This window comes from Elephantulus edwardii, unplaced genomic scaffold (assembly GCF_000299155.1).
Source record: "Elephantulus edwardii isolate Elephantulus edwardi_28Jun2011 unplaced genomic scaffold, EleEdw1.0 scaffold00028, whole genome shotgun sequence".
NCBI classification, from domain to species: Eukaryota; Metazoa; Chordata; class Mammalia; order Macroscelidea; family Macroscelididae; genus Elephantulus; species Elephantulus edwardii.
Window position 1 is genome coordinate 918,339 of NW_006399778.1, and position 13,057 is coordinate 931,395.

Consider the following 13,057-nt stretch of genomic DNA (forward strand, 5'->3'; position numbering starts at 1 on the left):
GGGATTTTGAGCATTTCTTCATGTGTTTGTTAGCCATCTGAATGTCGTCTTCGGTGAAGTGCCTAGAACAAATATTTATTTAATTCCTACTATCTACCGCCAGATACTGAGAAGAATATAATGGAATTTAGGTCAAGGATACTAAGTAAAAATTAGTAGTTTTAATAGAATTGCTAACTACCAAATTTACAAATCACAAGTAGAAACTAGAGTACTTGTGAAGAAATCTTAATTATTAACTAGCATCGAAGAAGGGACCCTAAAGATTTCATGTTAGGTCCAGAAATATTGAGCTCAATCTTGAGCTTAAAGTGATTTGTTAACAGTAATCAAAGTCTATAGGACCTATGGTTATAAAGAGAAACCAGATTGTTATTTTTGGTAGATCTGTACAGAGAATTAATAAGCAGCTTTGAAAAGTAATCCATATTTAGGATTTTTGAGGAGATCTTAAAATGTAAATCAACACATTGAAAAGAAGTTTTGTATTTATAAATTTAAGACATTTTAAAGTTTAACTTACTAAACCATGAGACCTCAGTCAGCAAAGACTCACAGCAGGCCTATCAACAATAGAGCTGATCCTTGCCCTATTCTGTGCCATCCTCATTATTCCAGATGCTTTAAAGCCCATTGTTGCAATTGTTGTGTCAATCCATCTTGTTGAAGGTCTTCTTCTCTTTGACTGACCCTCCACGTTTCCAAGCATGATGTCTTTTTTCCAAGAACTGGTCTCTTCTAACATGTCCAAGGTATGTGAGATTAAGGTTCAATATCAACTACATGAGGGTAAATGGACAGCCTAAGAATAAAACTCAGAAAACAGAAAAATATAGGGAAAAAAGAGTAATGGAAAGAAGAATCACAGGGAAGAAGTGGGAAGAGTGTGTTATATTATGGACATTATAATTAATGTCACAAAATAAAATGTTTATGAATGGTTAAAAAAAACCCACAAACCATGAGACTAATGTAATATAATGTAGAATAGGATTTAATGAAAGAAAAAGCATAAGTAGCTTAAGTTTAAGGATTTCATTTTAAAAGAGTAGGGTATATGCTCAGTACCAAAAGATGAGTGGGTTGGGGGCCTTTAGAGTTGGGAGTCAAGAGTCTTGAGTTCTACTACGGGTTCTGCTGCTAATATACTTCATGGGGCGATGCCTTCACCTCTATCCCTTGTAGCATCCATCTTATCTATTTTTCTTCTTTTTTAAATTGTGACTTGAGTGAAAGCTTACAAAGCATATTGTTTCTTTTCAGTCCATCCATAACATTCATTTCAGTATACACAATGTTTCATTGTTTATTCCATATTCACCTTCCTTTTATCCATGTTAATAAATGTTCATTGTTAATTGTATTAGTTAATTTTCTACTCTCCTTTCCCCCTAGCCTCTGTTCAGAAAGATAAAAGCCAAATGTGAAGTCTTCGCTAATATAAAATTCTTTTTTTTTTTAATATAAAATTCTTTAATTGTTGGAAAAAGTTCAGTGTCATTGCCCAGAACTGCATAAACAATCGCTGGATTTATGTGCAGTAATTAAAGGTTTTTTTTATGGAAGTTAATAAAATCAAATTAATCTCTATGCCGAGGTCCTAAAGAGTTGGCATGACTTCTTTAGGCTTTTGAAGGATCACCTTTTAAGTTTCTTTTTCCTTAAAGTTGAAATAGTTTTCTTGAAGAAAAAAGAAGAGAGAATGGAGAAGCTGTGTGCAATTTTAGCTTAATGTCTTAGGAACACTTTTGAAGACACATTTTAAAAATAATGTTAAATATCTTAACATAGAATTTTGACACAAACCTTGACTCTCCTTTTGATTCTTATCAAAGTATTTCAGTGCTTACAGTAAAGCATAATTATTATAAAAGCATAAATGCTTTTTAAATCTTTTAAATTTTTGTAGTTGACATATGTCTACCATTTCTCCTCATATATGGGGTTTTAGTTTGTAGTTTCTTTTAAATTTTTAATCAAATTAAAAACTTTTAATACAGAATATGCAATTATAGAATTTTAACATGGTTTAAACTATTCTTCATCTGCTACAAAGATTGTTACTTATTTTTAATTTTTGTGAATAAAAATTTGTACTATTTTTTTTCTCTGTATAGAGATAACTCCTTCCTCCCTGTTTAGTTCTTGGGATAATGCCCAAGAGGTATTATTAAGGTTGGGCTTTTACTAATTTTATGATTCCTTTATACTCTTAGGATTAGTTTGAAGATACATGATTTTACATTTGGCCCTGAAAATGTCTTATATTCTTACAGCCCAGATGACTTTTGGTTTTGTTAGATTTATTTTTGGTAATTTAAATTAAATCTTTAAGAATAATACAGTTAGTTGTATATTTTAAATTAGTAGTGGTGAGATGGGTAGAGTCTTTTTTTCTATAGTACTTGATATTTGTGGCTACTTACAATGCCTTTCTATTCTTAAGAGGTATGTGTGGTAGTCATTGTTGGGTATATAAAGAATTTGTTGTTTTGTGCCATGAAGTCAGAACCAGACCACAGCAGACCAGCTGACCCTACAGCAGGTGTTCAGAGGCAGTAAATCACATGGGACTTGATTGCCCATCTTTCTCCCATGGAGCATCTGGTAAATTTGAACCACATGTTTGTGGGTTGACACTAGGCCAAGATGTTCAATTTCTTGATGAAGCTTCATCTCACATACTCTGGCCGTGTCGCTAGGAGAGTCTATTCCTTGGGAAAGCACATCATGCTTGGAGAGGTGGAGGGTCAGAGAAAGACCAGATGGATTGACACAGTGTTTGCAGCAATGGGCTCAACTATGTCAGAGATTGTGAGGATGGCACAGGATAGGGCAGGACTCAGATCTAATAATAGTGTGTGTGTGAGTCATGCTTAACTTGATTGCACCTAACAATAACAACATACTATAGCTATTAAGCTTTGTTATAATTATTGTAGTTGCTACCTTCATTTATTACATCCTTTTAGTCTGAAATGTCTTTTTTCTATTGAATTCAAGTTTATTTTGTATAGTTGGAAATGTTTTGTTATGTAGACTTTCTTCTAGATACTCATAAATTTCTTTCCTACAAATGAGGTAAATATACTGTCCTGTTTTCTTTTACTAAACATTTTTCATTCTTAGCAGTTCATATATATTTGTTTTGATCATAATGTATTATTTTCCCCCAGACTGACATTCCATTTTCTGACAGTATTTTTAAGGATTGATTTTTTTCCTATTTCAACACTTTTTTTAATAGTTGTTTTGGCATGTCTAGTCTCCACAGAAGCTCTGGTACCCTAGTCTACTAATCCAAAAGTCAAGCCTCTCTAGCAGTTCAAATCCCCCAGTTGCTTTGTAGAAGAAAGCTGAGCAGTCTCCCATGCAGTATTCATCCTTGGAAACCCACTGGAGGGTGAACTATGAATTGGTTCTGACTCAAAGGCAACGATTTTAATATCTTTTTAACTTAGTGTATTTCTACTTCCACCTTTTAACATTGCCATTATTCTTAGGGAAAGTGTTTAAAATTTCCAAATCTCAGTTGCCCTGCCTATAATATGAAAATAATACCATGTTTCTCTTAGGATAGTTTTGGAAATAAAATTAGGTGTGATAATGGATGTAAAAATATTTGACGTGTAATAGGTCTCAGTAATGCTAGTTTTTTTGGGCACTGTTTTTCCCCCTTTCATTTGCTTTTGCTATAAGACTCAACAGAATGGATTGCCATGGTTTCAATAGTGTTTCATTCTGTTGTGAATAAAATGGCTGTGCAAAATCCAACTCAGTGGTTGCAAAATTGATGTTAAATACTGGAATAAGATAGGTCTTTATTTTTAATTTGAAAACTAGATTCTAGCAATTTTGAAACTCAAATTCCTATTCATTGTCATTCTCCACTTGACAGAAGTGAGAGAGAATCAGCATCAGCCCAAAGCTGAGTCCTACAAGGTGGAAGTCACATGCACTTCTTCTCTCCAGCCTTTTTGCCAGTTCTAACAGCAGCCATCCTTCACAAGCCATACTCATAAAGTGCACGTGCTCTCTCTTGCCCTCTCTCTCTCTCCTTTTCCTAGTTGTGTAGGAGGCTCTCAGCTCAAGTATGCCAGATCCAAAAGTATGTCCTCTGCTTCAGCCATTTCTTTATGGTCGTGAGGTCCTCCTTTCCTGCCACTGGGATTGCTCATTTTGACTCTTCGAGAAAATGGACCAATCCCCTTGTTAGGGTTCTGTACACCTTATTTGTGGGGTTCTATTTATATAAAAGATGTCATGAACCTTATTTGCATTCTTAGCAATTTGTCCAATCCACTTGATGGGTCACACACACCTTATTTGTATAGTCTCATTCAGTAATTTTTTGGTAGTTAGAAGACCATGGCAAGCAAGACCATGCAAAAGCAACTCATTTATACCCCACTTAATAGCACTTTGTGCTGATTAGTACTGTTCAGCATGAGATTGCCAAAAAAGTTTTATGGGTTTTAGAACCATCTTCTTTAAATGCTTTTCAGACTTTGCCTTATTTTTCCTTTATATCCTAGTTTATAGCGTTTTTTCCTAGTCTATAAAGTAAATTTTGGGGTTTTGTTTGTTTGTAAATTTTGTTTTGAACTTTATGTTTTGAACTTTGAGCTTTATGTTTGGTACTTTGTTAGGACTCTAACAATTTAATTGTTAAGTTGTTTAATAATGATCCTTGAAATAGCTTTATTCCATTAAAAGGTTGTTTCACTTTTTTGTTTTCATTCAAGACATACACCTAGTTATGGCTGAGGATGCCATAATAAATATTTGCTCATTAACTACTACTTATAAGTCTTAAAGTGCTCATGGTTTAATAAAAATTTAAAGTGATGACACCAATATTTTATCCTTTTCTTCAAGTACTGTTGTTTATAATTTATTGTTGTGATTTTAAAAAAAGTTAGAGTTTTTAAAACAATTTACTTTTTATTGATATTTTAACAAAAGTTTACAAAAAATTTGGATTTCCATTCATTCATTATTGCACATTTTCCTCCCTACCCCATCCCCTTTTGCCTTTCTCTTTAAAAAAATTCTTTCATTGTTGCACAATTTTCTTCCTCCCCCTGACCCCCAGTCCACTTTGCTATGTACCTCTTATTAAAGAGGAGATAAATAATGAACACTGCATTGCAACAGATGAGGGAAAGAACTGTTTAACAAGAATATATGATTAGGTATTATTTGCATAAAAGTGTTTTTAAAGATGCTGTTAATTTTTCCTAGGAAATTTTTGTTGTCTTTTTTTTAAATTGTTAATGTATCCTTGAGTCAGAACCAACCCATAGCTGACATTCCAGTGGGTTTTGAGAGGCTGTAAATCTCACATGCCCATCTTGATCCTGCGGAGTAGCTGGTGGGTTTAAACATTGGCAGTGCAAGAATTCTTTACCACTAAGCCACCAGACCTCCCTTTAGTTTGCCTTAAAAATGTGTATATAGATGTGTATATATAAGGTTTGAAGGAGTGGTAAATAGACCTCTAAAATACAAAGTGGTTGATAATCAAATGTATGGACTACTTATTTTCTGTGTAGGAGTGTACCAATGATAGTCCCTGACTTGTCCTGCATACTTTGCTCCCCCTCTCAGACCTATGATCAGACTGCTTTTTTCTATTTAGACCCTTCTTTAAAGTCAATTAAGAATGATATTTTTGTTTTTACTTTTATTTCATACTTTAAAACATACATATATATTTTTTTCCTTGTTTTTTTATAGTGATTTTAATGAAAGTTTACAGAAAAGGATTTTCATTCATTCATCATTGCACATTTTCCTCCCTAACCTCCAGTTACTTAGAAAAAAGAAAGAAAGAAAGAAAGAAAGAAAGACAGACATTCATTGTTGTATTTCCTCCCCCCACCTTAGTCCACTTTGCTATGCACCTTATTCTGGACTGTTGTCATACAAATAATGCCTAATCATATATTCCTTTTAAATAGTTTTTCTTTCATCTGTTCCAATCCAGTATTCATTATGCATTATTTATCACCCCTTTTCTTAGTTTTCTCCCAACTCCCATGTCTGTCCTGTTTTATAATAGTGGTGTTATACAATATTTGTCCTTTTGTGACTGAGATATTTCACTCAGCATACATCTTTCTTTTAGAATATCATTTTCTATATCTAACATAATTTATTGAAGTAAAACTAAACTTATTGTCACTGAGTTGATTTCTAAGGGAACTTAAATTTTTGCTTTTGTCTATTTAAAATAAGTAATGTATAGAATTTGGTACAAAACAGAAATTGTGAGATAGGGCTCTAATTAGAATTTTTAATTAGAAATATTTATATCAGTTATTTTCCTCCTGTTTTCTAAGATTAAAATTTCTTTCTAAAAGATTCTGCATTAATTTTGAGCATGTGCAATGATAACAGTATTTAAAATTTTTATTCACCCAAAGATCTTGAATTTTTATTTATTGTCAGCATTTGCTGAGAGAGAATTTGAAGTTTTAGGAAATAATGCTACTTCTATTTTCCACAATTTCTGTCCATGAAGATATAACATTTTATTCCACAAAATGATGATAAAACTGTATTTAGAAACCAATTGTAAAAACAAACTAGAAAATAATGAAAAGTCATTATTATCTAAATTCCTGAAAGGTATTTAAAGCACAAGATTAATTCCACACATGTTTTGTAATTTCATTGGCTGATTGACTAATTAATTACATTAAGAGCTTGCTCTCAACTGTGTATAGTTGGTGGGTTTTGTGTGTGTGTGTGTTTTAAAGAATGACTCTTACTGAATATAGAATAAGTCAGCTTACATTAATACTTTTAAAAAGGCACTATTAGGCTAAACTCAAAATCTAGCACGTGAAAATGAGAATACTGAGATATGTGTAGTAGTAATTCTTTAGCTCTTGTATTACCACGTACTGAAGCACAGTCTTTATGTGATTTGACAGTTTCATCCGGAAGCTAGTAATTAGGATTTAAGATTATAGAGCATATGCAACTTACAAAAACTAATGTGAGATCTAATATGAAAAGTTTTAGCACAGTAATATATGCTAGGAACTTGTGATGAATATTTGTATTCCTAATACTTCTCTTGTTCTTGTATTTCTGGGTTTATTTTGCAATTACAGGTTATTAAGAGAAAAAACAATACTGTATTGATAGAAAGTGGCTATCTTAGATGCATGTTGTAACTGAATTATATAGTTTATTATTGTTAATATATTTAGCACACAACTATACTGGAATGAATATCTGTAAGCTTCTTGTACAATGCTACTTTACCAGTAGAATTCCAGAGTTTTCTGTAATCTATCATATTCTTTATTTGTAGGCTGCTTTTTTTTGTTTTAAAATGAACAAAATTACTAGTTGTCATTGGGAAATTAAGCTTGATTGATTTTTAAAATTTTCCCACAAATATAGAAGTTGTTTATACCTTTCTATTGCTCTAAATAAAATGTTGACAGTTTTTGAGATGGAAACAATGAGTGCTTATTTTCAAAGAAGAAAAAAATGTGTGAAAAGAATTTGTCTTCCTGGTGTTAAAATAGATTGCTTTTTGAAACTTATTACAGAATTTATCTCATGAAAATCACTAGATCTTTACTATAAAAACAGGCTAATATTACTATATTATTAAAAGATTTGAAAAACAAAATTCAAGCTTTAAACATAAAACAAAAAGAAAATTCAATATTTAAGACATTTGGTTAAATTGGGCTAATAATAATTTTAGTATGTTTCTTACCTTTTAAAAATCCAAATGGGCTGGTTCTAGATGGTACACAATAACAATGCCTTTTGATGAATTATATAAGTATGTTCTAATTCTGTTCAGGTATTTATATAAATTAGTTCTTGTGATTAAACACAAAATTAATATTTCTCTTTTAAAAAAATTATAAAAAAGAGTAAACAATGCTTTCATTTTCTGTTTAAACATAAGAGACAGAAGTGGGTTTGAAGGTTTTTATAATTCTTATCTTTGTCCATAGATGGATTTTTATACCCTATAATTTTTTCTCTTGTTGAAAATTCACTAAATAGTGATTGTAATTATTATAGTAACTACTTGTTATTAAATAAAACATAGTGTATTGCCACTTTTTGTTTAGAGCTGGTCACACAAAAATTCAACAGTGAGATTTTTTTTTTTTTTTTCCAACAGTGAGATTTTAAAGGCATTTAGTTTTTCTCAGATGCTTTGGCCCTGTTTTTTTTGCCCTGTATGAGTGGAAAGAAACCATATAGCTACGTTATTCACATTTGTTCTTATTGTTAGATGCTGTCTAATCAACTCCCACTCATAGCGACCTTTGCGGACAGAACAAAACACAGCCGGGTCTGCTCCTTGTTTGAAATCTCTGCCGTGCTTTAAGTCCAGCCTCTGTCAGTCCATCTGCTTGACGTCTACTTCTTCACCGACCCTCTACTTTTACAAGCATGATGTCCAGTTTTTCCAGAAACTTCTCTCTTTCGATAATATGCCCCTAGTACGTGAGACTCCCTCATTTTCAAGAGCATTTTATCTGCATTTCAAAAATCCAAAAAGTAAAAGTTATTTAAAACAAAAATAGTATAAGCTGATAAAACATAAAAATGTTTTCTCTTTCCCAGTTGTGAGTCAGTTTCACGTCATATTTACTGTGCTCTTTTGACCAGAGCAAAACAAATTCGCTCTGTAATTCTGCAGTAGAAATTATCTGCGTCATGTAGTGTGAGAACTTCTGTTTCTGTATGAGCTCCACGTGAGTAAAGTGAGCATCAGCTCTTCTGACCTTTATACTTTGTTTTGTTTTCATTTTCTAGATTAGGCTGGAATAAAACTGTTAGGATTAGACCCTTTTGCCTTCAAATTGTCTCCTTTACACAAGTTTTCTTTCTTTATCCCATTCTGGAGGTGGCTCTAAAATAAAGTGCGTTTTATTGCACCAGTATACATGTTAGAAGTAAAATAGTGGTGATGGCACAACTGAAGTTTTTTATTTTCCTTTTCATGCTATTTATCCTTATTAATTCTACAATTACATTCCATTTTGCTCTTGCTTTATATGTTCAATTTGTTATATATATATATAGTTGATGTAAAGTCATGCCTTAGCAGTTACATCTATTTGGGAGAAATGCTAGTCTTGCTTTTATAGAATAGAAATGCAGTTGTTATATATAGTTGGTGTAAAGTCATGCATTAGCTGTCACATCTGTTTGGGAGACATGCTAGTCCTGTTTTTATAGAATAGAAACACAGTATTTGTCTTTTAGAATTATTTCATTTTCTAGTATGTTGTCTTTGTCTGCCTTGCCAGCAGATTATAAAAAGGTGGTCTTACCAATAAACATGGGTCTTACAATCTTATTTTTCCTTTCTTAGTTTGGACATCAAGACAGGATTCCTTTAAAATGGAAGATTCACTTAATTATTTTCATTGTTAAAATAGGTTCTGATAAAATAAAAACTTTTTAAAAAATTGATTATGTAGACATATAATTGGTTGGGAAAATATTTGATATTTTAGTTTGTCCTATTTAGATTGATTTTGTGTGTCTTTAACAGTTATGTAAATGTTCCACTTTAAAGCAGGTTAGATTTTATCAGAACTTACTGACATACTACGCCAGTCTTTATCATTTTTAATGTAACCCTAATCCTAAAAAAAAAAAATTGTTTTAGTTATCTGCACATGGCTGTCATTGTAAAATGTTTAATGCATTAGGTACTATAGTAACCATGTTGTAAATACAGAAGAAGTGGTTCCACGTGCTGGGTTTTGCAAGGTATTATAAAAGTCATTGTCTACACCTGTCTTGACTTGGTGGTGCAGCATATCAATTTTGAAAAGCAGCACAGGTTTCAGATTTGGAGATTGGAACTCACGTAAAGAGCTTGGGATAGCAGAATATTAAAAAATTATTCTCTGATGGCCTCAATGATAATGCTTTAAGAGGACATAAAGCTTTGAATTTTTCCCTACTCTTTTTTAAAACAGATTGTGAAGAAAGCTGAGAGAGGCTGAAATCCTTTCACATAAGCATAAAAAGAAATACTGGACCTCATGGAAGAAGAGCAAGATTTACCAGAACAACCAGTAAGTATTTCCTTTAACAAGTTAAAGTTGATTTTAGAAAAGCTGCTCTTAGGAAACTTTTAACATTGGTCAGTTATACTTACAGATTCCAACTTAGAAATAAAAATAAGGAAAAATCCTTAAATAAGACTTTCCTTACAAGAAAACATTACATGTTCTTACATATTTTCCTTACAAGAAAATATTAATGTTCTTCATCTCACATTTTACTACTATAAGGTTAAATCAAGGTATCTGTTTAAAAAATTCAGCATAACAGAGTTAATATGTATGTGAACATGTAATAAAATATCAATGGCTAATCTTACAGTTTTTACAACGTAACAGGAAATCTCTTTACCAACATCAGCTAGATGATATATCATTATTGCTGCCAGACCTTTAATTTTATGTAAATTTCCCAAATTGACTTAATTTCTTGTAAGGGTGTAGTCATTGAAAAAAAGTATACTTTGAACACTCATTAATTTTAAAATCAGGCAAAAACTCAGAGACTAGATTGAATTCTTAATTTATTTTTCATTTAATATAAAAAAAAGAAAATGCTTTCAGCTATCCGCAAAAGGTGAGTTTAATTTCTTGCTTTGAGTTCTTAGTTTTAATCTTATTCACTTGTTTTGAGTTTCTTTTTCTGAAGTAGGATAATTACTGATTTATTTGGTTTATTGTCTTGCATTTTATTTTAAGAGAAATAGAGGGAGACATTTATCTTTCTTTGGAATCCCGTGTAGAAAATTTGAAAGCAGATATGAGAATATTAAGTATTTTCCTTATACTGATAAATACTGATGATGATTACCATTATTTGTTTAGCCAATTCAGGTGAGTTAAATACAAAACTAGGAAGAGAGCAGTTGGTTAAAAGACCTTTCAAAATATTTGAAATGTTACTTTCTGTCCCTGGTTGGAATGTTGATAATCAGATAAAGAAATGAAGTTAAAGATTAGAGTTAGCATGATTTATAATGTATATATTTAAGGAACAAATAGCTGAATCCTTGACACTAATTCTTTCATTGGGTTTTTATTGTTGATATAAATGTTCTTAATTACATCTTGCCTATTTAACTTAATGAGAATTGTGAAGTTGAAGTGCTGGCAAGTAATCTTTTCTGCTTTGCTTCATTGCCATTTTACCAAACTTTTATACATGTATAAGCATTTATACAACCTGTTACTTCAGAGGGAAATGAGAAATTGAAGCACTTCAAAAACATTTTCTGCTAACTATAAATGACAATTATTGGCAATTATTTCCTTAACTGCTGTCAAAATCATAATAATATTAAATGAAAATGTCACACTTTGAGGGGAAGACCTAGCTTTTCACAAACTATGAGTGATTAAAAAATAAATAAATAAATCCTCTCCCAAGTCAGTAATGTTATTAATGAAGCCAAAATTTTTAACCCTGACCGTTAAGGATTGTTGTTATGTGCCATCAAGTCACCTGCAACTCATAGTGACCCTGTGTACTGTACAACAGCTGTGAACCCTGACCTATCCTGATACAGTCTCTCTGACTCCGAAACACCTACTCCCATTACCCCAGTTACTGTGTCATTCCATCTCATCTGAGGTCTTCCTCGCCTCTGTTGTCCCTCCACCCTTCCAAGCATGATGTCCTTCTGCAAGGACCAGTCTCTCCTGGCCACATTGCCAAAGTATGTGAGACAGAGTTTCAAAATCCTAGCCTCCAAGGAGAAACTTGGTTTCACGTGAACCTCTCCAAGACAGACTTACTTGTTTTCTTGGCGGTCCATGATATGTTCAAGACTCTTTTCCAGTACTACAATTCAAAGACATCAATTCTTCTGTCATCCTTAACCATTATCCAGCTTTCTGATGCATAGCAAGTTATTGTGAAGACCATAGCCTGGATCAAGCGCATCTTAGTCTCTATACTGATATCGTTGCTTCTCTCTTTGGAGAGGTCCCTGACAGCAGATTTTCCCAGTGTACAAGCTGTCACAGAAGTGATTCATGGCCTAAGCCATCATATCAAGGGGTGACTGGGGGGAGGGAGGTGCTCGATGAGGTAAGCAGGAGTGCAAGGGATGCTAATATAGCAGGGAAAGGAAATGGACAAGACACATGTGCGAGATAGGTGAGCACTAAATGTATTGGTTATTTCTGTGAGGGGAAGTGTCTTTCATCTGCTCCTTCCAGTAAAATCCTTGTCTGTCAGATATTGTTCAAAACCTAAGCATCCAAAGACAGACAGACTAGGAAGAAGGATTAGCCATCCGCTTCTGAAATATAACAGTCCTTCAAAAACCCTGTGTATAGTAGAGCACACTTAGGGGAGAATAACAGATAGGACAACTGAGACTGACCACTCAAATTTGAAAGCAGTTAAGGATTGAAATGTGTTTAAACCTGACAGAAAGCTCTGGTAACCCAGTATAAATGGCTGCACTGCCAACCCAAAGGCACCCAGTTTGATTCCATCAGCAGCTCCACAGAAGAAAGATGGGCAGTCTCCTTCTGTGCAGTTTACTGCCTCTGAAAACCCAAAACCCACTTGGGAGTTAGCTATGGGTTGATTCCAACTCAGCAGTATATAACAACAAGGATAGAAGTTACGGTTGAGCATTACCTTTAAAATTCGTACTTTTGTCTCCTTTTGAGCCTTACTGAATTTTCTTTTGTCTACTACTTGCTTACCCTATCTAATGAATATGTCAAGTCCCTGTTTATTTTATAACCATATGTGAAGGCCTTTCTCCTCCCCACCCTCCTTGCAATGAGCCCTTACCGCACTACAGTCAGAAAAGGCTCCTTCTGTGGTCACCAGGTATCTTTTAAAACACCTATTCACTCATAGTAGCTGATGTTAGATGGATCTTGGCTGAAAGCAGGGAATACCAGAGGAATGTCTATCTATGTTTCATTGACTATGCAAAGGCATTTGACTGTGTAGATCATAACAAACTGTGGCTGACTCTGAGAAGAATGGGAATCCCAGAACACTT

At 33.1% G+C, this 13,057-nt stretch overlaps 1 protein-coding gene across 3 annotated transcripts in view; it reads left to right on the top strand.

Moving 5' to 3' along the window:
- The first annotated feature begins 9,982 nt into the window (after positions 1-9,982).
- EYA3 (eyes absent homolog 3 (Drosophila)) overlaps positions 9,983-13,057 on the top strand; it is a 96,853-nt gene continuing 93,778 nt past the window's right edge. For all 3 annotated transcript variants that reach the window (XM_006883446.1, XM_006883448.1, XM_006883447.1), the window contains exon 1: positions 9,983-10,082. In XM_006883446.1, coding sequence (XP_006883508.1) covers positions 10,050-10,082 — 33 coding nt within the window. In that variant the 5' untranslated portion in view covers positions 9,983-10,049. The remainder of the gene's footprint in view (positions 10,083-13,057) is intronic.